The sequence below is a fragment of the Schistocerca americana genome, chromosome 11 (assembly GCF_021461395.2).
Source record: "Schistocerca americana isolate TAMUIC-IGC-003095 chromosome 11, iqSchAmer2.1, whole genome shotgun sequence".
Classification (NCBI taxonomy): domain Eukaryota; kingdom Metazoa; phylum Arthropoda; class Insecta; order Orthoptera; family Acrididae; genus Schistocerca; species Schistocerca americana.
Window position 1 is genome coordinate 27761410 of NC_060129.1, and position 24881 is coordinate 27786290.

Below are 24881 nucleotides of genomic sequence, written 5' to 3' on the forward strand. Positions count from 1 at the left end.
ACAGTGGATGAGGGTTTCAGTGTAATTCAACACATGCTTACTTGGCTAGGTAATCTATGCACACTACTAGACAATCAGGCTAGTTTCAGCAATGTGTCATTCTCAGTCACTGAAATAAATCTGCATAGTCACTGAAATAAATCTGCATTGTCACTGCTTCTACAGAAATTTTCAACATCAGTGATTTGGAGGAAGTGACATATCTGTTAGTGTGATAGGAAGTCTGGTTTCAATGTGACTACGAAGAAATGAATCTAGATTCAACACAGAGTGTTTCCCATAAAATATTTGTGCCACACATGCTTGAGACAGATTTTTTTTTTTTTTTTTTGGAAAACAGGAGCAAGAACAGAGAATCAATATTAACTTCAGTGTGTGTAATTCACAAGAACTTAAAAATGAAGTTATGATGGGATTACTTCAGTTACCAGCAGCACTTGCATTTTGTATGCATTACAGAAATGATAAATACAGCAACCACATAATATGATTTAATTCTTTGATAATATTAACATGGAAACAATAGCAATATACCTGAAGTTAGAAAATAAAAATGTGCTGGATAGAAGGCAATGCAAATATTTTGTAATTAAAACTGTACCATGCTTTTGTCAATTAGTGTTAACATTGCCACAATGTCGTTCTTATGCTTGTAAATGTAATCTTATGTTCATAGATGGAGCATAAAACATAATTCATGTCTTTCCAGATACGTTTGCATCAACTCATTTTTCCAAATATATGAGGACTGGACTTTCCTCTCATTTCACAGAGCAGCAGTAGTAAATCTAGTAGAATACATTTTCAAAGTCATTTGAAAGAGGCTTTCTGCTCAACATTTAGCAATACAAAGTGATAAAAATGAACATAATTTGCACAGACATGCAAAGGAAAACAGCATTTCGCAAATGCAATGACCAGTTTAGATAGGAAGTATACTAGAATAAAATGCTTTGTCAACAATGGAAGCAAGTATTATAATTGTAAAAACCAATTTCCAATTAATCTGCTAGATGTCACAAATCACAACTGTAGTTTCAAGGTAACATGTTACAGAAAGGGAGAAAATATGTAACCATCTTTCCAGACTGGGAATTGCCAACTAGGCATTCAGTATTATGACTTCTAAATGGAGACTGGCCAAAGAAATGCCAACGACTGCTGCAATAGTTGAGAGGATGGTTTACTATATAAAACATACAATGAGTGAAAAGAAACTTGTACTTATTCAATGCAGATGGCTTTCTCTGAATATAATCGTTAAACAGTTCTTGGAAGAACCTAGTAAATGTTCAGTCCATCAACTAAAGTGTCACATGATGTGAAAGATGACATTATGTGGCTTTTTAATAGATTCTGAGGTTAGTTACAAAGTTAATCAGACTTCAAACAAATTGATTTTGATCCATTCTAGAACTTGGAAATATACAATTAATCTGTACAGACTATTACTTTAAGCTACAATTTAAGTTGTTTATGAAATTGTAATATGTTTATGTTTAAATATATTTACCAGAAAATATTCAACCCGTTAATCTCACCCAACTGGACTGACCCACGACATTATCAAAATGGGGGACATGAACCTCTGGCCAAAACACCAACTAGCCTACAATAAATGCTACAACAAGAACTATAATTATTTGCACAACATCTCATTTGCTGGCTCTGCCAACTCACTATCAAACTGTCATCTTTTAAACTAACGCAGTCCTCAGCCTATGGTACAGATCAGTATGTGATGACAATAAAGATTTGTATTCACGTTCACTGACTTTGACAACTCACAATCAAACCACCACCTTACAATCTAACATGCAACTTGGACTATGTTGCATAGGTTCATCATAGATGTTTTAGTGCTTCGAGAATTTCTGCATAAATTCTAGAACCGCTCATCCTCCTACAGTCTCTAAAACACGGTATTTTAAAAAATAATTGTGAGAGAATGTACAAACTTGCGACACGTTTGTGTGTGCAGGGTGGAAAGGAGTAATGAGCACAAGGTAGACAGCATCTACAAGTGTTTGCCACTCGTGCCACTGAAGTCGTATTGGAAGAACAAGGAGTGTTTATGTATCTTATTGTGCTTTATATCAGTGATTACTGTAATGAGAAAAAAGAAGAACAGCTGAAAAATTGTTAATTATACTTCATGTATTGGACTCGCTAGAGGCAAGACATACTCATACATTATGTGGTCGTTAAGCCAAATATATTGCCGATGTATTTAAATGAGTCTAACACAAGACAAATCAGTTAACTTTTAATCATTTGAATATTAATGTGAAAAGCGCTGAGTATGTTACTTAAGGAAGTTGAAATACATCATGACTGAACAAAAAGTATTATTCGAGTACAAAATTATTTCAAAAATAGAGAGAGAGTCTTGTAAATTTCTGCAAGCAGCATTGTTCTTTGGAGAAGAAGGTTTTGGAGAGTGACGGAGCTGGCAATACAGAGAAGAAGATCGGCTGAGCAGATCAAGTCAGTCAACCGATGTGAGAGAGGTGTGAATTTTGCAATCCAACTTCACACCGCTTCTTATCGTCTCACGTCATTAAAATCTTCCATTCCACAAAAATATAAAACCAAAATAAATAATATTCACTTATATCTCTTTGTGCACATATGGTGTCTAACACTACTACATCAAGACTCAAAGCCAAAGCTTAGTACCTACAGGATACACCCCTATTAATGTATTTAATAAAATTTAGTATTCCAGAATTCTGGAAACATCCCCCAGGCTGTGGCTAAGCCATGTCTCCACAATATCCTTTCTTTCAGGAGTGCTAGTTCTGCTAGGTTCGCAGGAGAGCTTCTGTAAAGTTTGGAAGGTAGGAGACGAGGTACTGGCAGAAGTAAAGCTGTGAGTACCGGGCGTGAGTCGTGCTTCGATAGCTCAGTTGGTAGAGCACTTGCCCGCAAAAGGCAAAGGTCCCGAGTTCGAGTCTCGGTCGGGCACACAGTTTTTGAATCTGCCAGGAAGTTTCATATCAGCGCACACTCCGCTGCAGAGTGAAAATCTCATTCCGGAAACATCCCCCAGGCTGTGGCTAAGCCATGTCTCCACAATATCCTTTCTTTCAGGAGTGCTAGTTCTGCTAGGTTCGCAGGAGAGCTTCTGTAAAGTTTGGAAGGTAGGAGACGAGGTACTGGCAGAAGTAAAGCTGTGAGTATCGGGCGTGAGTCGTGCTTCGGTAGCTCAGTTGGTAGAGCACTTGCCCGCGAAAGGCAAAGATCCCGAGTTCGAGTCTCGGTCGGGCAAACTGAACCTACATATACATAGATAAACCACAAGCCACCTTACAGTACATGATGGAGTACCTTGTACCACTACTAGTCAATTCCTTTCCTGTTCCGCTCGCAAATAGAATGACGGAAAAACAGCCTTCTATAAGCCTCCATATGAGCTCCAATTTCTCTTATTTATCCAAGTGGTCCATATGTGATATGTATGTAGGTGACAGCAGAATCATTTGGCAGTCAGCTTCAAAAGCCAGTTCTCTAAATTTTCTCAATAGTGTTAGCAAAAAGAACTACCTCCTCTTCTCATGGGATTCCCATTTGAGATCACAAAACATCTTCGGAGTACTCGCATATTGATCAGATCTACTTGTAACAAATATACCAGCCGGCCTCTGAATTTCTTCGTCTCCCTTCAATCTCACTAATACATTAAAGTGCATTATTCATGTTTCCAGCAACATGTCAAGAACTGTGTTTATTCACATAGTATACTGCCTACAGAAATTAATGAAACAGTGGCAAAGGAAGTAAGTAACCATGGAATCTGGCTCAGTACATACCTCATCAATTTCTTCTTTTTCAAGCCAAACAGTTTTCGTGTCACCCATGACAGCAGTAATACACCTCTGGAAGAGAAAAAAGGAATCAACAACAGAAAGAAATTTATCATAGATTATGAAGAGAGTCCAAAAACCGAAAGACAACCAATGAATTGTAAACTTCACGTTACGAAGAGTTTAATACATAGCATCAAAATGAAAGAACATCACAATCTCATGCTGTTGAAAGAGATCACTTAAACTGGCGTTTTTAACACTGGCTTGTGATATACTACCATGTTGTGAGCAATACAGGACACACATCTTGCTCTTCAACATAAATTCTAACTGCAATAAGGTGCGCCATTGAAGCAGTTAATAGATTACGGTGCATTTACCAAAGAAAACCATTTGCTGTAGTCAACCTGTTTCACAGACAAAGAAAAAAGTTTACAATCGTGCTTGTAGTCTTCCACTAGCTCAATGCTTGCTTATTTATTTATTTTGGGAATACCTCAATTTACATGAACTCAAGCCAAGACGCTTATAATCATGTACTTAATAAAGTCAGGAGCAGAATAGAATTTGTACTTCTTAATCATATATGCTGCACATTACATCCTGAATCTGAAAACTGATGTATCATTCTACAATTTCTTTGTGGTATTACTTACATACAGACAGACAAGAACAAAATGAAAATGTATTCTGGTCACCAGCCTTTGAATCACTTCTTCATCATACAATTTAATATGCACTTTAACAGAGTTGTTTGAGACTTTCTTTATAGCCATTCACAGTCCAGTGCCCCACGTTGAACTCTTTATATGTTCACTAAAGAAAAACATGCACACTGCAATCCACACACAGTACTCACAAACAGTTGAATCTTATAATCGGAATTCCAGGTTGGAAAAGATAGATTGCTACTTACCAAGAAGATGTCACATTAACTTGCAGACAGGCACAACTAAAAGACAATTCCATATTAGCTTACAGAAAAATCCTTCATCAGCCTGCTAGGTACTGTGTAAGTGCCTTTTTGTTGTGCCTATTTGCAACTTAATGTATCATCTTTGCAATAAGTAGCAACTTATATTTTCACTATACAGCTGACTCTTGATAATAAACAACATTTAATATCAGTTTTCTTACCAAACTGGTGATGTAACTTTCTTCTAACTACACATTCATAAGATTAACATCTGTTAAGCTCTGATATAAAATCCACATCTACATGTAATGCCTTTTGTCAGTGAAAATTACCATTACCTAGCAGCTCTTCCTGAACTGACCACAAACATGTTCCACTACACTTATACAAAATCTCCACTGCCAATTACTCACCCCCCCCCCCCCCCCCCAATCAACATCATTCCCCTATAGTTAACATACCCAGTACCAACTTCACTACAAAAAGAAAACCACCCAATTCACTTTGCAAACACACTAAAAAAACTGAAAAATTAATGATAATGAAAAAAATACGTAAGTAAAACAATCTCCCTGATGACCAATCTAGATCTCTCGTGCCAGGTCTTGTGTCAATTAGACCACCAAACTGCCACAAATAGTGGCATCTGGTCCAAGATGCCAGGATTCTAGTCAACTACTTAATCTCTTTACACATGACATCTCATGTAGTCAGCAATCAAGCCAAAACCTTATGGTCGTCGTCATCATATCATCACCCAGACAAACCCGGAGTGTTTAACTTTTAAACATTTCCCTATTATCCCTTAAAAAAAAAAAAAAAAAAAAAAACGAAGCATCCAATTACACCCATCTGGTCTGACCCATGACATCATCAATATGGTGCCTACGACGCCAGTAAATAAACACAACAAACACAAAAATACATATAAAAACGACAAAAACATCTCACTCGAAAAATATAATCAAACAAGGGGGCCAAGCATGGGAAACTGGGGGTTGTGGGTGGGCACAAACTAAATATTAACATATAAAACCACACACCAAGATCCCAAAACACACAAAAAGCAACAGAAAAAACAACATAAAATTCACACATTCCACTACACCCACAAAAACCGGTCACTTCCCTTCACCTATCTCAATCGCAATTCTTGATACTACAAAATAAAAACCAAGACTCAGACACTACCCTTGACCTACGCAGGTCAACTACAACTGAAGATACCAAAACACCCATGGCGAAACACATTGGAATCGAACATTTCCCTTGACCTATATAAGTCAACTACAACTGATGAAACGAAAACACACGCAACTAGACGACACACATTGGAATCGGACCCTTCCCTTCACTTATATAAGTCAACTACAACTGACGATACCAAAACACATACAGCTACGACGACAAACATAGAAATTGAACATTTTCCTTCACCTATATAGGTCAACCAACTCATGATACCAAAATGCATCCACAACTACAAAAATTGGAATCAGATAATTGCCGTAAGCTGTATAGATCAACCACACCTACACCTGTCATAAATAAAACCGAATCCCCAACACTTGATAAATCCCACAAAACATCACAATTCACGAATAATAGACCCAAAAAGACATCTACTCATCACAAACAAATTCCAGCACTACACACTAGGTTAGTCACTGCACCACAAACATAGCCACAGCCACAGCCACCGCCACAGCCACAGCCGCCTCCTCCCCCCCCCCCCCCCCACACAAAACCCAACTGAAAAAAACTCCCATCCACCCACAACCTACCAATTCCAACATCAACATCAAGCTCAACCCCCACCAACCTTCACCCTCCCCCCAGAAACAAAAATCCACCAACAACTAAATACCACAAAATAAATGAAACTGAATCACACACTACAACTTAAAAACAACTGCAACAAAAGAGATTTTCTGCAACTTAATCGTAAAACTAACCCCCCCAACCCAATCCACCACATAACCCACAACCTCCTCCCCCCCCCCCCCCCCCCCCACCACCACATACAAAAACCCCTCAACCAACCACCGTTGGCCTGTACAGTTTACTAACTGCCCTCGGGGGGTGGGGGGGGGGGGGGGGTGGGGGGGGGGGGGAACCTTGCAAGAAATGAAATACTCCCTCGGGACACTCTTCTGCCAGCAATACTATCTAAATGAGATTGCAAGTTAGAAGAGTGCCTATTCTCTCTCCCTATGACTGATTTAACTATCCCCCAAAACCCCTCTATAGTATTAGTACACACCCCAGGTTCATAATTTTTGAACTTTAAACTAAGATTTACAACTAAATGATCATAACCCCCCTTCCCCAAGCCCCCATGTGACAAAAAAGCAACTGACACTATAGTACTCTCCTCCCTTATATACTCTTCCGTTAACCCCACCAGTTCCCTCTTTGCACGCCCCTCGAAAACCCTGAAAACACAATCCACATAACCACCCCCCAAAATAACAGTCGCTCACACCCATAAACCAACCAGGGACTTACACCTCCCATACTTTCTCTTTCGAAACTGCGATTCACCTATCACGATGGGCACCCCCCCGGCCCACCCAAATTATATCTATACTTCACATATTCTGAACACACTTCACTACAAAAAGAAAACCAATCTAAAACCGTCCTCTCATTCACTCTAGTCTCATGCGCGAAAAAACTGATAGATGATCTATAACCAAAACAATAAGTCATCAAAATAATTCCTCTCCTGGCCAACCTAGACTTCTCGAACCAGGAACCGCATCTAATGGAGCACCAGTGGATATCCCTTCGGCACCTACACATATAACAGTCCCTGGTCCGTGATGCCGGAACTGTCACCATCATCATGTTCTCCCTACACACAATGCACTTGACAATTGCAGCCAGGAGTCCAAACATCAGAAGAAATTTTATGAAGGACATCATGTCCTCCCCCATCTCCGCATGCAACCTCAAACTGTCATATCCATGCCTAACAAAAAAAAAATTAATTAATTAATTAAACGCATTACTGCATGACAAACAGCAAACCAACAACACCTATCACGACCGCAGTCATGTAATTAAAAAAAAAAAAGATAACTTACTGAAACCAATTTCAGTTCTTCAGTCACAGGCAATCCAAAATACTGTGACCAACAATGTTCAAATGAACCCAATACACCACATAACACTTGAACCATACACATACTCACCACCAGAGGACACTACCAACAGCAACAAGACAACATCTACAAACACAACCAACTCATAAACTACACTCTGCACTGTCATATCACACACCACAACACCTTACGTCACATGTCAAAACAGCCGGGTGGGTCGTACGCTTCCATTGACCCTCATTTCGTTGTTGGAACAATGTGCTGTTTAGCCAGTGAGTTATTTTGATTTGTTTATTTTTTTTAAGGATATGCATTTTTTGGTTTGCGTTGGGTATGATAGATGCCATGTTTTTTTTTTTTTTTTTTTTTTTTTAAATGGTCGGAAAAAACAAAAAGTTATGATCAAATCATATGGATGGAATCGAACACTTCCCTTGACCGGCAAATGTTTCGGACTGAATGGATTCTACAGCATTTTATTTCGCACCAACCTAACTGATCACTGAAGTAACGTAATAACGGTGGGCACTTGAATCAGACGTAGGGAAGAACATGATACAACTGCTCATGTTACAGTCTGGAAGAGTAATACCTCGGATCAGAGCAACGTTTCTTTTCCCTGGTCATCCCCTCACAAACATTATTACATTACATTCAACGTGTGACTCAACATAACCACACCAATACAGTGAATGTGAGAACTTCATTGTCCATCTTTTCTCATCCATCATAAGATATTTAACAATGACTTTCACAAGAGATTACAGGGCACAGAAACTGGTTCAATCGGGGTAGTTTCTTTTATCGAGTCATGAAACATACATGTACAAACCAATCAGGTGGGGCAAAAATAGCATGTATTTAACAGGGTGCAATGCTGTTACGTTAACATTGCGTTATTCATAATTGATGTACAGTATACGTACACACTATGTATAAACTCATCGAAAATCGCGCTCAGTAATTTGTTGTGATAAACATAACCTGAAACAATAACAAGCAAAATTTACACTCTGAGCCAAATCATAATCAAAGCCCTCAGAAGCGATTGAATCACTAACACTTAAATGTGGGAAAACATCATATTCCAGTACACCCCGTAAAATAACAATAAATCAATACAATTGTCGTACACAGCATAACGTCACAACAAGTGATTAGCAAACAGCTGCACGATTGCAAATCGACCAAAATAAAACTAAAAGCAAAGCACTAACTTCGTCCTAAATATATTTTTTGTGCTGACATCATTCTTATTTGTAAATTCTAGTCCCTAATTTCTAACTCATTACCTGTGAGGCGTAAAATACGTTTATCTAGCAATTGTTTGGCTAATCATACCAACAGGCAACAACGAAATTCTAATTTTCACACATAATGTTTAAAAGCCATTTCAGGGCCACTGTTCATTGAAAATACACAATTTGTAGAAATAAAAAGTATAGCAATAAAAATTATTCGAGAGAAGCCTGTCACTCATTTAATGAAAATGATGATATGTAACGGGAAGTTTGTAGCCAAGTGTTCTGAGATGTTGGTAAACCGTAACATCTCTGAATTATCAAGATACAATACGACATGTTTTGATTTTTTGTTAATCTTTGGTGTTTACATGGTTCCACGAGATCTTCAGTTACAACTGTGAACTGTTTATGTTTAAATATAGGCGTAAGCAGTATGTGGCTGCCATTTTTGACGTAATATTATAATAGAGAAAAAAATGTGGGTGCGTATGCTTATGTTCCCGAGAGCAGGTTTGGAGAACTTCTTGTGGGTGCATGGTATGTTCAGAGTTAAGAAAGTGCCTGTATTTATTTTGTTGTATGTAATAGTCAAAAATACGCAGATAACAGCTCAAATTATCACTTTATATGTAACACCCTTTTTTGACTTCTTTGTGGGATAAAACCATTTTACCTGCTTCGGCACTTCATTTTAATCGCTTAGTTCATTTGGTTACATGTGAAGCGATTTGTGTAAGACCTAATTTTAGGTTTACCATCAAAACTGAAGTCAGCTATAGGGAAACAGTGTACCGTTACGATAATGAACCTCCGGCCTACTTGAATGTGATTCATGCAAATGTTTTGCATATTGTCAAATGCAGTGTGATTCCATCTGCAAAGTTATGGACGTGGTCAGTCGATTTTCATCCCATAGAAATATAAATTGACGGAAAAATTGTATTCACAGTAGACTATGAAATGGAAAGGCATCTGTTGCATTTACACATCGAAACACGTTGCACTAAGTCTTCAAAGTGTTACAGAAGACAAATAAACAAAATGTTAACTTTTACAGTTTGCTCCTAGTGTACTGAATTTGTTGTATATATCTCGTTAGTTGTTTACTGCTCTGCATGTGGTAGTACAGATTTCGGCTTAGTACAATAACAAAAAAATATTACAAATTAGTTACATGCAGATGAATAATTAATAACAAGTGCAACTAATTCAAAAATTAATGTAACCATTATTTATTCACATGTCCACATGTCTTTAAGAGTCACCATACACGATATAATGTTCTCTTTTGCATTCTCATTTGTTTGATAACTGAATCAGCATTTCCTCGTAATTTAGGAGATATTGAGCTAATAAAGATCAAAGAAGCTAAGGGTATTGAATGACGGATTGTGTCTACTTGCACCAGCTTCAACCCCTAACCTGATGATAATACGCCATTTGGTGTGTAATTTGAGTACAGTCACCATTGGAGAATTGCAATGATAATACAATACTTATTTTGCTTGTCTATGCTGGCAACTAGGTTTGATTGGAAAGGGGCAGTTTTAGTTTGGTGATGGGTTACTTAAGCAAAGTAATGTGAATACAAAATTTGAATTGTATTGAATGTAGATTTTGATGAGCGATTTATGTCCACAATTTTAGTGATGAGTGTAAAAGCAGATTTGGCAGGTTGAACATTTCCACCTTGGGTATATAATTCTCCCATAATGTGCTTTAGCCCTGTAGTCTGAAAGCATATTGCGGATTGACAAGAGATGCTTAAATCTTTACTATCTCCTGGTTTGTGTTTTTACGTACCCCTTTACTGCATAATGTGTATTATGAGAAATAGGTATGCATTAACTGATTTTGTAAATGTATTGGTTTTAGTTTTCTCCTTAATATCCTCAGCAATGCATTGTGTGTTTTTTGATTCCTGGTTGAGAATATTGTTTTGAGTTTTATTCTCAGTATGTGAGTAGTATAGTGGTGTTAGTATAGTAATTAGTAATGGTTTTCATGAAGTGCATAATTGATTTGTGCATGTACTCAGAGGACACATTTACAGTCCCCAGCTCCCAACTTAGATTTTTTTTTAGCACTTTTTTTACCACTTCTGTAGTTTGAATATTGTGGCCATATTTTGTGCCCATGAACCACTAATAACGATCCCATATTAAGGACTGAGTGGGCATAGGAATAGTATATAACTAAGAGGCAGATGGTGTCATATACCAATGAGAGAACGCTAATGATGTAACACACAGACTGACTGAATTCTTGTTGCTAGTATGTTTGGTTGTGTATTCCATTTCAACTGACTGTCGGTAGTTGTTATTAAAAATATAGCACGTGGAAACATGTTTTGTTTGTATTTATTATTATTGTATACAATATATTTACATAGCCTTCGATATGTGTGGTTTTCATACATGATGCAATCGTGTGATGTGTTTTGTGCAGAAATTACCTGATAGAGAAATTTTACTGTAAAACGTTGGGTCAACAGACGCATCCGATTCCACTCATCTGCTTTGACCTATGGTGTGGTGTGTGACATCATTACGGTATGGAGTTTGTGAGTTGGTTGTGTTTGTAGATGTTGTGTTGTTGTATTTGATGGTGTCCCCTGGTGATGGATGTGGATGTGCTGAGTTTAACTTAAGGTATTGTGTTTATTTGAGTTTTGGTTGTCATTGTGCTATGTGGTTTTGATTTAGGTAGGTGGTGCGGTAACGTGGGTTGTGGAAGTGTATTCAGTGAGTAATTAAGGTACTTTATGTGTTTGGCTTGTGTGTGTGTGTGTGTGTGTGTGTGTGTGTGTGTGTGTGTGTTATTTTGTGTTGTTGCATGTTGTATATTAATGGTAGGTCAGTTGTGTTTTAATTGATGCAGTGAATATGGCACATTTCGTGTTTTGAGTTGTGGGGGGTTTGGTTCCACTTTTCAGAGTTGTGTGTGTTTGTTTTGTGGTATCGAAGAAGTGGTTGAGCTATATAGGGCAAGGAAAACTGTCTGATTCCTGTGGTTTTGTTGGTGTAGTGGAATGCTGTCAGTTAAATTGTTTTTGGATATTATTTGTTTTTGGATGAAGTGGTGGTTTTTTAATTGTTGTATATATGGCTTTTCCCCACCCTAAACTCCCAATTTTCCACAGTTGCCTGTTAGTTTCATTTTATTTTTGGAGTGCAGTGTTAACCTGTCATTTTTATTTTTGTTTGCATTTGTTGTCGTATCTGTAGTAATGTCATTGTTGTCATTTTGTATAAGTTGGGAGTAGCCGTTTCTGCCATATTGATGACGTCATGGAGCAAAGCAGACTTGTGGAATCGGATCCTTCGGTAATGCCGAAACTTTTGCCATAGTGATGTTTAGTTTGAGGGGCACTCAACTTTGTCAAAATTTTTACTCAATCCAATCTAGCCAATGTTACAAATGATGATGATAACAACACAAACACCCAGTCCCCAGGCAGAGAAAATCCCCAACTTGGCCGGGAATTGAACCCAGGACCCTGTGATCCAGAGGCAACAATGCTAGCCACTAGACGCCGAGCTGCAGACTTTTGCCATAGACGATTCAAAATGTACAATCACACTATGGTGTATTAATTTTGGGCTTTGGTCAAGTAATTGTATAGTTTAATGTTAATTTCCCGGTTATATTATGATGGTTTTTTGTGTCCATTCTTGAGTGACAGGTTTACGAGGGCCGTTCAGAAAGTAACCTCCGGTTGATTTAAAAAAATACACCAAGTTAAATAAAAATATTTTAATATATACATCTTACAACTACATCTTTGCACTATTTTTCTACATAGTCTCCATAGCGATTGAGGCACTTATTGTATCTCTTCACAAGCTTTGAAATTCCTTCTGCATAAAAATCACCCGCTTGTGCCTGGAGCCAGCCTGTGACCGCATCTTTGTGCTCTTCGTCGTCACCAAACCGCTGTGACCCGAGCCATTTCTTCAAATGCATGAAGAGGTGATAATCACTTGGCGCCAGGTCTGGGCTGTAAGGTGGATGGTTGATAACGTCCCACTTGAAGGACTCAAGAAGGACCATTGTTCTGCGAGCAGAGTGAGGACAGGCGTTATCGTGCAAAAAAACGATACCGGAAGTCAGCATACCACGGCGTTTGTTCTGTATAGCCCGTCGTAACTTTTTTATTGTTTCACAGTACACGTCTTGATTAATGGTCGTACCACATTCCATGAATTCAACCAACAACACCCCTTTGGCATCCCAAAACACCGTTGCCATCAGTTTTCTGGCAGAAAAATCTTGCGAGGCTTTTCTTGGTTTGGTAAGCGAATTTGAATGTGCCCACATCTTTGATTGTTCTTTTGTCTCAGGGTTCTACATCTACATCTACATTGATACTCCGCAAGCCACCCAACGGTGTGTGGCGGAGGGCACTTTACGTGCCACTGTCATTACCTCCCTTTCCTGTTCCAGTCGCGTATGGTTCGCGGGAAGAACGACTGTCTGAAAGCCTCCGTGCGCGCTCTAATCTCTCTAATTTTACATTCGTGATCTCCTCGGGAGGCATAAGTAGGGGGAAGCAATATATTCGATACCTCATCCAGAAACACACCCTCTCGAAACCTGGACAGCAAGCTACACCGCGATGCAGAGCGCCTCTCTTGCAGAGTTTGCCACTTGAGTTTATTAAACATCTCCGTAACGCTATCACGGTTACCAAATAACCCGGTGACGAAACGCGCCGCTCTTCTTTGGATCTTTTCTATCTCCTCCGTCAACCCGACCTGGTACGGATCCCACACTGATGAGCAATACTCAAGTATAGGTCGAACGAGTGTTTTGTAAGCCACCTCCTTTGTTGATGGACTACATTTTCTAAGCACTCTCCCAATGAATCTCAACCTGGTACCCGCCTTACCAACAATTAATTTTATATGATCATTCCACTTCAAATCGTTCCGTACGCATACTCCCAGATATTTTACAGAAGTAACTGCTACCAGTGTTTGTTCCGCTATCATATAATCATACAATAAAGGATCCTTCTTTCTATGTATTCGCAATACATTACATTTGTCTATGTTAAGGGTCAGTTGCCACTCCCTGCACCAAGTGCCTATCCGCTGCAGATCTTCCTGTATTTCGCTACAATTTTCTAATGCAGCAACTTCTCTGTATACTACAGCATCATCCGCGAAAAGCCGCATGGAACTTCCGACACTATCTACTAAGTCATTTATATATATTGTGAAAAGCAATGGTCCCATAACACTCCCCTGTGGCACGCCAGAGGTTACTTTAACGTCTGTAGCCGTCTCTCCATTGATAACAACATGCTGTGTTCTGTTTGCTAAAAACTCTTCAATCCAGCCACACAGCTGGTCTGATATTCCGTAGGCTCTTACTTTGTTTATCAAGCGACAGTGCGGAACTGTATCGAACGCCTTCCGGAAGTCAAGAAAAATAGCATCTACCTGGGAGCCTGTATCTAATATTTTCTGGGTCTCATGAACAAATAAGGCGAGTTGGGTCTCACACGATCGCTGTTTCCGGAATCCATGTTGATTCCTACATAGTAGATTCTGGGTTTCCAGAAATGACATGATACGCGAGCAAAAAACATGTTCTAAAATTCTACAAGAGATCGACGTAAGAGATATAGGTCTATAGTTTTGCGCATCTGCTCGACGACCCTTCTTGAAGACTGGGACTATCTGTGCTCTTTTCCAATCATTTGGAACCCTCCGTTCCTCTAGAGACTTGCGGTACACGGCTGTTAGAAGGGGGGCAAGTTCTTTCGCGTACTCTGTGTATAATCGAATTGGTATCCCGTCAGGTCCAGTGGACTTTCCTCTATTGAGTGATTCCAGTTGCTTTTCTATTCCTTGGACACTTATTTCGATGTCAGGCATTTTTTCGTTTGTGCGAGGATTTAGAGAAGGAACTGCAGTGCGGTCTTCCTCTGTGAAACAGCTTTGGAAAAAGGTGTTTAGTATTTCAGCTTTACGCGTGTCATCCTCTGTTTCAATGCCATCATCATCCCGTAGTGTCTGGATATGCTGTTTCGAGCCACTTACTGATTTAACGTAAGACCAGAACTTCCTAGGATTTTCTGTCAAGTCGGTACATAGAATTTTACTTTCGAATTCAATGAACGCTTCACGCATAGCCCTCCTTACGCTAACTTTGACATCGTTTAGCTTCTGTTTGTCTGAGAGGTTTTGGCTGCGTTTAAACTTGGAGTGGAGCTCTCTTTGCTTTCGCAGTAGTTTCCTAACTTTGTTGTTGTACCACGGTGGGTTTTTCCCGTCCCTCACAGTTTTACTCGGCACGTACCTGTCTAAAACGCATTTTACAATTGTCTTGAACTTTTTCCATAAACACTCAACATTGTCAGTGTCGGAACAGAAATTTTCGTTTTGATCTGTTAGGTAGTCTGAAATCTGCCTTCTATTACTCTTGCTAAACAGATAAACCTTCCTCCCTTTTTTTATATTCCTATTAACTTCCATATTCAGGGATGCTGCAACGGCCTTATGATCACTGATTCCCTGTTCTGTACATACAGAGTCGAAAAGTTCGGGTCTGTTTGTTATCAGTAGGTCCAAGATGTTATCTCCACGAGTCGGTTCTCTGTTTAATTGCTCGAGGTAATTTTCGGATAGTGCACTCAGTATAATGTCACTCGATGCTCTGTCCCTACCACCCGTCCTAAACATCTGAGTGTCCCAGTCTATATCTGGTAAATTGAAATCTCCACCTAAGACTATAACATGCTGAGAAAATTTATGTGAAATGTATTCCAAATTTTCTCTCAGTTGTTCTGCCACTAATGCTGCTGAGTCGGGAGGTCGGTAAAAGGAGCCAATGATTAACCTAGTTCGGTTGTTTAGTGTAACGTCCACCCATAATAATTCACAGGAACTATCCACTTCTACTTCACTACAGGATAAACTACTACTAACAGCGACGAACACTCCACCACCGGTTGCATGCAATCTATCCTTTCTAAACACCGTCTGTACCTTTGTAAAAATTTCGGCAGAATTTATCTCTGGCTTAAGCCAGCTTTCTGTACCTATAACGATTTCAGCTTCGGTGCTTTCTATCAGCGCTTGAAGTTCCGGTACTTTACCAACGCAACTTCGACAGTTGACAATTACAATACCGATTGCTGCTTGGTCCCCGCATGTCCTGACTTTGCCCCACACCCGTTGAGGCTGTTGTCCTTTCTGTACTTGCCCAAGGCCATCTAACCTAAAAAACCGCCCAGCCCACGCCACACAACCCCTGCTACCCGTGTAGCCGCTTGTTGCGTGTAGTGGACTCCTGACCTATCCAGCGGAACCCGAAACCCCACCACCCTATGGCGCAAGTCACGTACTTAATCCAGGTTTCGTCACCGGTCACGATTCTGTTTAACAATGGTTCTCCTTCATCCTCATAACGTGACAGAAAGTCTAATGCAGAGGCCATTCTTTGAGTTTTGTGGTGGTCGGTAAGAATTTTGGGCACCCATCGTGCACAGAACTTACGGTAACCCAATCTTGCTGTCACTATCTCGTACAAGAGAGTCTTAGAAATCTGTGGAAAACCAGTAGACAACTCCGACATTGAGAAACGTCGATTTTCACGAACTTTTGCATCAACTGTCTGAACGAGTTCGTCAGTCACCAATGATGGTCTACCACTCCTCTCTTCATCATGAACGTTTTCTCGTCCACTTTTAAATAAACGTACACATTCACGGACAACTCCTTCACTCATAACTCTTGATCCGTACACGGCACAAAGCTCACGATGAATAGCTGCTGCAGAATATCCTTTGGCTGTAAAAAACCTTATGACAGCACGCACTTCACATTTGGCGGGGTTTTCTATTGCAGCACACGTTTCAAACTGCCACAAAAACTAAACTAGCGCAGGTACGACGTTCACTCGACCACGACTTGATGCCGACTGACCTGTTGAGTGCGTGAACGCACAGATGGCGTCGCTACTCCCCCCACAACCCGCATTGTGACCAATCGGAGGTTACTTTCTGAACTGCCCTCGTATTTTCCGGATACATCTCTGATAGTGGGGTAGTAGTGTAGCAGTAATGCCTGTAAAATTAAATGTTCTTGTGATAATTCCATGCAGTAGGGGTGGAGCTGAAAGTAAACACTGAAGCTCATATTTGAGCGAATAAAATGGTATTTGCAATGTTTTTGCATGATCTTTTGTGGCTTCTTATGAGTTCTAATATGAAAATTGGTCTGAGCTACCATATTTTTCCAGTTAAGGCTATACTTTAAAATGTATTTTTTGTGATTTTAATGATGTATATTTCATTTGCTATTTTAGATACAAACAATTCAGCTGGCAGAATATAGCTGTACAGAGTGGTTGTGTGGGGTGGGTTCAGTAGTGGCTGTGTTATTGAAAGAGGTGTTTACTAAATGTTTAGGCAGCAAAAAGGATCATGTTATATATGTGTTATAGCAAAAATGCAGGAAAAGATGAAGTTGACTGTTTGATGAGCCTCAAGATTCATTTGTTTAAACAGACACTTTAATTTCTCCCCCCCTCCTCTGAAAATTTTTGTGTTGTCAGTAAGTGTTTTCATTAAGAGTTCAGAGTGGTCTTTAGGTGATATCTGGGTTGCTTTAATGCTAATCTGATGATAGTCTACTTTTGGTCACATCGCTGATGTGTACAACGGGCAGTTTGCTAGACGAAAACTATGTTAGATGCTTTAAAGAGAAGTGCTGTAGGGAATATAAGGAAATGAATACACAATTCATATTAAATGGAGATGTGTTTCCATGTATATATTTGTGATAGAAAAAAACTAAATTCTAATAGTGATTCATTAGATTAAACAATTTTCTAGGAGAAAGGAGTAAAAACAGTTTTGTCATTGACTTGTGAAATCCGTGCATGCTATATTCTGATTCACATGTTTGACATATTTCTTCATTTGGCTTTAATTCGAAATACCTGTCTAGAAATGATATGTGTTTCAATTTTTCGTCAGGTCTTAAGTTATTTCCTTCCTTATTGGAACTTAATTTTAATGCCATCCAACTGTTGTGTTTGGAGATGGTGATTTATGTTGACAATAATGAAAATAAAGATTATTAAAATGAAGAGTGCTTGACACTACTGTAGCAAGTGAGAGGTGTGTGTCATAGTTTGATCATTATTGAAATCAAACAGTGGAAAACAGCTGCTGTTGTGGAATTAATGTTCTTCTTCTTGAAATACCATCTCATTGCTTGATTTCAGTGTGTTACACATTAACAATACACTATGCTGAAAAGCTTGTCACCTTATACTTCAGAAGCTAGTACTTTTTATTGAACTGTGTTCTTTTTTTCATTCGTACTGTTCTGTGAATTGTGTCAAGAAGGAGAACGTTCGTGTATGTATAAAGAGCCAAGATATACATTAATAACTTGTTAGAGGTGTCATCTACTCAACCAGAACATTTATTTTTCAAAGATTTGATAATTTTCCTTATTTCAAAAAGAGGTTGTTAGATGAAACTTCTCTGATCAAAATTTTTCAAAACTGAGTCTTCCATGTACTGCCTGGCTTTTTCTTTTGAACTATTCTCACCAATTTTTTCTCATACACTTAAGAAGTGATTGTTATATACATTGGCTACCTGTGCACTATTGGTTAACATGGTCTCATTCTCTTTAACAGTAATACTACCTAACCCAGTAGTTGCTTTTCCTGCCTCTCTTCTAACAACATTTCATATTGACTTGATTTTATTGCTGGAGTTGTTAATTTCTTCTCTAACATACATATTTCTTGATTTCCTTACAACTTTTCTCAGTATGTTACAATAATTTTTAGAGTGTAAAACTACTTCTGGATCTTTACTAGTTCTTGCTGTCTCAAACAGTTTTCTTTTTCTTTCTGAAGACACTTTAATACCTGTAGTAATCCAAGGTTTCTTTGAAAAGTTTGTGGTATTACATTTAGTAATTTTCTTTGGAAAACAATGTTCAAAGAGGGATATAAATTTATCCAGAAATATGCTGCATTTATCATTAGCATTTGGCTCATTATATACATCTTCCCAGTTTACATTTCCTAAACTTTCTCTGAAGTGATCTATAGATACCGGGTTGAGCACCCTCACACTTTTACTTAATGGATTCTGATGTGTACATCCTGTTAGGTTTTGTAAGTTAAGCAGTTGTGCATCATGGTCAGATAATCCATTTACCACAGGGAAAGCATGTGTTTGTTCTACATCCTCTTGCTGTACAAATATGTTATCTATTGGAGTACTACTGTCTTGAGCTATACATGTAGGGAAATTGATCACTGATTCTAAGTAATATGCTGTTAACAACACTTCTAGTTCACTTTTCCTATCAGAATTGCTTAGAAAGTTAACATGGATATCACCACAGATTAATAACTTCTTCTTTTTGTCTGACAGATAGCATAATAGGGAGTCAAACTTTATGAATAGCTCCCAATCTCCTAGTGGAGACCTGTACACTGTTGCTAATATCAACACAACATTATCTAGCTGAAATTCACATGCACAAACCTCAAAGTGCTGATCAACACAAAATTTGCTTACTTCAACAGTTCTGTATTTATACCCTTGTTTTATGAAAATGGCAACTCCTCTTTTATTCATACTAGATTTACAAGTGTAAGATGCTAAATTATACCCGTTTATTCTGACATTTTCCATCCCCACAGTTACATGGTGCTCAGACAGACAAAGTATATCAATCTCATTCTCATTTTTGAGATAATCTATACACATTATGAGCTCACCTACTTTATTTTTTATTCCCCTGATATTTTGGTGAAGTAAGTTGATACCACTCTTAGCTTTATCCCTATTTGCTTTTCTTCTATTTTCCTTGGTTGTTTTCTGCCTGGAATTTGGCTTTAACCTTAAAAAAAAAACCTGTCTGCCTGGTCCCAATAACCACAGGGATCAGCCCTCGTGTGACTGCGGCCCCCCTTACAATATCTGCTAATAGAGAAGCTAACTTATCTTTCCCTTTCCTGTTAAGATGCTGGCCATGTGTAGTGTAACCCCACCTACCAATAGCATCAACTGGAACAACACTCATGTGAGACTTTGCTGGTGTCTGGAGCATCCCGTTCAGCTCAGTGTTAACACACCTTACAGCGGTGTTTACCCAGGGCCGATCATGGTGCTGAAAGACCTTCACAAACCCCAAATTCGTGTGCCCAGTTTCTGCTCCTATTTTATCCATGTCACTCCTAATACTATATCTTGGTTTCATAGCCAGGCTGTTTCCTGCACCCCCAAATATAATTACCTGATCTTCCTTCTCAAAGTCCTTGCATAACTGGCCTAAGTTTTCTGTCACCTGGCTAAGGCTAACACTTGGTTTCACGAAACTTGTGACCTGGTACTCTGTCCCTAATTTCTCCTGAAGCTGTTGGCCCACACCCCTCCCATGACTGCTACCTATAAGCAGAATTTTTCTTTTCCTGTTCTGGTTTTATCCCGACCTGTCTTTTTTCTTTAAGCTAGTATTCTGCTTCAACCAACATTCAACTACATCTGAATGAGGCCCTTCCTCCACTACTTCAGATAGCATGCCAAACTTATTTGATAACTGAATTTCAGAAGTTTTATCAATGGTTTCCCTTTTTCATCCTTTACTTGCTACCTTTTCCCAGCGCCTAGAATCCTTTTCCTCCCTTGGCTTACATAATTCCAAATTTGTGATTTCTAATTCAGCCTTAAGGGCACAAATCTTGGCCTCATGTTCAGTGATTTTTCTGCCCTTCTAGCCTCATTATCTAAACTAAACACTTGGTCTTTAAATATGTCTGCTTGTGTCTGCATGTGTGGATGGATATGTGCGTGTGTGCGAGTGTATACCTGTCCTTTTTTCCCCCTAAGGTAAGTCTTTCCGCTCCCGGGATTGGAATGACTCCTTACCCTCTCCTTTAAAACCCACTTCCTTTCGTCTTCCCCTCTCCTTCCCTCTTTCCTGATGAGGCAACAGTTTGTTGCGAAAGCTTGAATTTTGTGTGTATGTTTGTGTTTGTTTGTGTGTCTATCGACCTGCCAGCGCTTTTGTTCGATAAGTCACCTCATCTTTGTTTTTATATATAATCTTTCCCACGTGGAATGTTTCCTTCCATTATATTAAAACTAAACACTAATTTAAACAAACTTATAAACTTGCTTCAGAAACTTTTAATTAACTGCACAAATTCTGGATGAGAGACACAAATTAATTTAACTTTGAAGCACTAAGCCTAGTCTACACTTGTACGAAATTTACACCCTAGTATGTAAACAAACTCGTGACTGCCAGCCTTTATGAAATACTTCCTTTTCGATGTTCAGAAAAGTGAAACCTTCAATAGATAGATTAGATAAGAAGTAAATGCACTAGTCTAAAATGCAATATTAACTAAATTAACTCTTATTTCAATATTAATTGCTTAACTTAGCGAGAGCTTCATACAAGCGCGTCTGCCTGGCTGCAGTACTGCAATAGACACAGATTGCTGCATGTTGATATAGGGTTTCCTGCTGCCAATCATGATTTTTCTTATTTTCTGGATGACATGTTTTGAGAAATAACTCCCATTGTCAAGGGCGTTTTTCATGTATTATGATATTTTTTGCATGATATTAGCAATATGTGAGCTGCTGCATTACTTTGGTACATTTGCTGTAATGTAGACCTGCATAGTTTTGGAATTACTAATTTGTCTTTGGTTTTAGATTGCTGTGAATTTGGTAATAACTTACAGATGTCTTGTTGTCTCATATACAGAAACTTGTACACATTGTGCATTACCTACTCCATTGGTAATCCATGGTGTACTTCTGGTCTTCAGCCCAAAGACTGATGTGATGCAGCTCTCCATGCTAGCCTATCTTGCACAAGCCTGTTCATCTCTGCATAGTGACCACAACGTAACATCCATTTTAACCGCTTACTTTATCAAGTCTTGGCCTCTCTTTACAATTGTAACCCCCCCCCCCCCCCCCCCACACACACACACACTTCCCCCTGTTACCAGATTGACTGTTTCTTGATGCCTTAGTATGTGTCCTGTCAACCAATCTCTCCTTTTAGTCAAGTTGTGGCACAAATTTCTTTTCAGCACATTCTCAAAGCCTCTAGTCTCTTGGTGTCCAAACTGTTTCTTATTCATGTTTCACATCTGTACAGGGCTGCACTCCAGACAAATAATTTCAGAAAAGACTTCCCAACACTTAAATTTGTATGAGGTTATTGGTAATGATTGAAGGGATTTCACAAATTTGCTGTAGCTGTATTATTTGACATATTGTCACAAGACTTTCGTAGAGAAACTTAAAAAGTTTTTCTAACTTGTTACAAATGCTCTGCATGCCCCCCTTACTGATTGTGCACATATAAAGTGAATAATAAAGTTCTTCCCATGTTCAGCACAACAGGTCCCTATTAATCTGTTCAAAAGCACTGATGATGCAAGCCCACAACATATAACATATGATGCACGTGACTCATTCACAAACCTCATACAAAAAAAATCACTTGGTATTAGTTCGAAGATAGTGGAGGCCAAGACATGAGTTGGTGATCACCACCACCACCGATCCATGAATTTCCAATTGAACTCACAAACATCTTGATGGAAGTGGTGTGGAGCACCATTCCATTCGTAGATGTCGTCCACACTGTTTGCACTGTTTGTCAACTTAAGTGCGCTGTCTGCAAAAGTTCCCTGCATGTGCCCTACTCTTTCTTCATTCACTGCAGGTAGATCTATTGATTTCCTCTTGCAGAGGCATCCTGCACATACCATCACCAAATGAAATTGCTTCAGTCGTTTACAATAACTTTGTATTTGATGTTAAGGAATTCCTCTTTTTTAGATATTCTTTTCTTGCTATTGCCAGCCTACAGTTTCAAACACCCCCGTTTAATTCCTTTACTGGATTTTGTGTAATTTATCGAAACCGCCAAACAGTTAATTATTAAGATTATATGACCGTGTGCTTAATGGATGAAAGGTTATCGGTTTTTCTGCTGTGGTTTCGGGGGTATTTCAACTGAGTGCGGCTGTTCAGAGACTGGATAGTGGAATGATTGAAACTTTGTCTATTATTAAGGACCATAAAAGTTGCGATGTACAAACTGATATTATTTCCTACTAACACACAAATTCTGAGGCAGTTGCTACCTTCACCTTACATGTCTAATTACAGTTATATCTTTTTATTGGTTGCTGATTTTCAGTACTTCGTCACACGCAATGCTGATGGTTAACATTCACAACGATCCTCACTGCAAATCCATGGTGGTTGTTGGCCGATGCGAAACGTGTAATTCGGCACTTGTCACTTTCTGTTTCATATCGGTATTAGTGAGGGTCAACCCCACGACGATCAGGGGAACGTGCTCACTCGTCATACTCCGGTGAATTTTACCTTTTACAACTCACTCGACCACCATTCTTGCTTGTCTCTCCCGCACTACTCACTCGTCACTCTCCAGTACTACTCACTCGACACTAGGTTCACTGCCTCCTGCATCGCTCGACAATCGATTCCTGTTTGCTATCGACCTGGGTGTCGGATACTAATATCTATGTTCGTGGGATTGTGGATCCCTTACATCCTAATGATGTTATTGGGAAACCTTACACTTTTTGTTTGTACCTAAATTTTCATTTGCTTTTCAATGTTCTCCTTCGTTTCTTTGCACTGTGCTCAGTGTATGGACTGAAAAGCATTAGGGATAGATTACAATCCTGTCTAACTCCCTTCTGAACTATTGCTACCTTTTCTTATTCTTTGCCTCTTGTAACAGTAGTCTGGTTTCTGTACAAATTGTGAATAATCTATCATTCCCTGTATTATAACCACATTACCTGTGGAATTTCAAAGTGTGTAGCCGAATCAACATTGTCAAAACCTTCTATGTCTACAAATATTATAAACACAGGTTATGTAAGTCATATAATCATTATTGTCTTGCATTATCCTTCATTTCTCTGGAATCCAAAGTGATCTTCCCTGAAGTCAGCTTCATCCAGTTTTCCCATTATTCTGGAAATGATTTGTGTCAGTATTTGTAACTGTGACTTACAAAACTGATGATTTGGCAGTATACGCACCTCTTGGAATCTACGTGCTTTGGAAATCGAGTTATTACATTCTTATTGAAGTTTAAGGATATTTCATCTGTCTCATATACCTTGTATACCAGGTGGAAACGTTTCACCATCACTTGCTTTCTCAATGATCTCAATAATTCTGAGGCACTGTTTTCTACTCTGAGGGCCTAGTCTTAGGTGTTTCAGTGCTCTGTCAGTCATCTCACACTGTCGTATCTCCCATTTCATCAACATTTACTTCCTCTTTTTTCGTGTAATAATATTTTCAAATTCATTTCCCTTGTGCAGACCTTCTGTAAATTTCCTTCACCTATGTTTATGGGATCGTGGATATCTTACATCCCCGCCCTAAAAATCTTCTTTGTAGCCACAGGCGAAAAAGAGTAATAGGAAAAAATCATCACACAGCATATAAATGAAAATGAGGAACATTTGGTTCTAGTTCACATATTGAAAGTTACAACGTATCACAAATCATCATACAGCATCAATCTATCTTAATTAACATAGCATGCTAAAAAATTTTTACAAACTTATCTTACATTCAATTACCAAAAATCTTCACTTTCAAAGATTTGTATTGATTGTTAACTACATATTTGTTACTGGTTAAGTCTATTATAACTAGCTACAGCAAAGACAAGAAAACAAACTAGTTGAATGGCAGCTACCCTTTGGTATGCCATCCTTCCAGCAGAGTTCC

The 24881-nt window shown here is 38.8% G+C and overlaps 2 protein-coding genes and 2 non-coding genes across 18 annotated transcripts in view; 3 read left to right on the forward strand and 1 right to left on the reverse strand.

Annotated features, from left to right (window-relative positions):
- Window positions 1–9166, reverse strand: part of LOC124553641 (zinc finger protein 708-like) — a 174710-nt gene extending 165544 nt beyond the window's left edge. For 2 of the 6 annotated variants that reach the window (XM_047127511.1, XM_047127516.1), the window contains exons 1-2: window positions 9125–9166; window positions 3813–3878 (exon numbers count right to left, since the gene is read on the reverse strand). In XM_047127511.1, the coding sequence (XP_046983467.1) occupies window positions 3813–3860 (48 nt within the window). In that variant the 5' untranslated portion in view covers window positions 3861–3878; window positions 9125–9166. The other 4 variants (XM_047127512.1, XM_047127513.1, XM_047127514.1 and 1 more) reach the window with 4 other exon arrangements.
- Trnal-caa lies at window positions 2894–2968 on the forward strand. The gene has a single exon. It is a non-coding gene; the product is annotated as a tRNA-Leu (tRNA).
- Window positions 3197–3271, forward strand: Trnas-cga. Its single transcript has one exon. It is a non-coding gene; the product is annotated as a tRNA-Ser (tRNA).
- A 249-nt stretch (window positions 9167–9415) lies between the features above and the next one.
- The window catches only part of LOC124553906 (zinc finger protein 724-like), a 146252-nt gene continuing 130786 nt past the window's right edge, over window positions 9416–24881 (forward strand). For 8 of the 10 annotated variants that reach the window (XM_047127925.1, XM_047127923.1, XM_047127926.1 and 5 more), the window contains exon 1: window positions 9416–9613. Coding sequence is in view for 1 of the 10 variants with exons in the window: in XM_047127922.1 (XP_046983878.1) it covers window positions 9611–9613 (3 nt within the window). In the remaining 9 variants the exon portion in view is untranslated. Of the gene's footprint in view, window positions 9614–11781; window positions 11821–24881 lie in introns of all 10 variants that reach the window. The other 2 variants (XM_047127920.1, XM_047127921.1) reach the window with 2 other exon arrangements.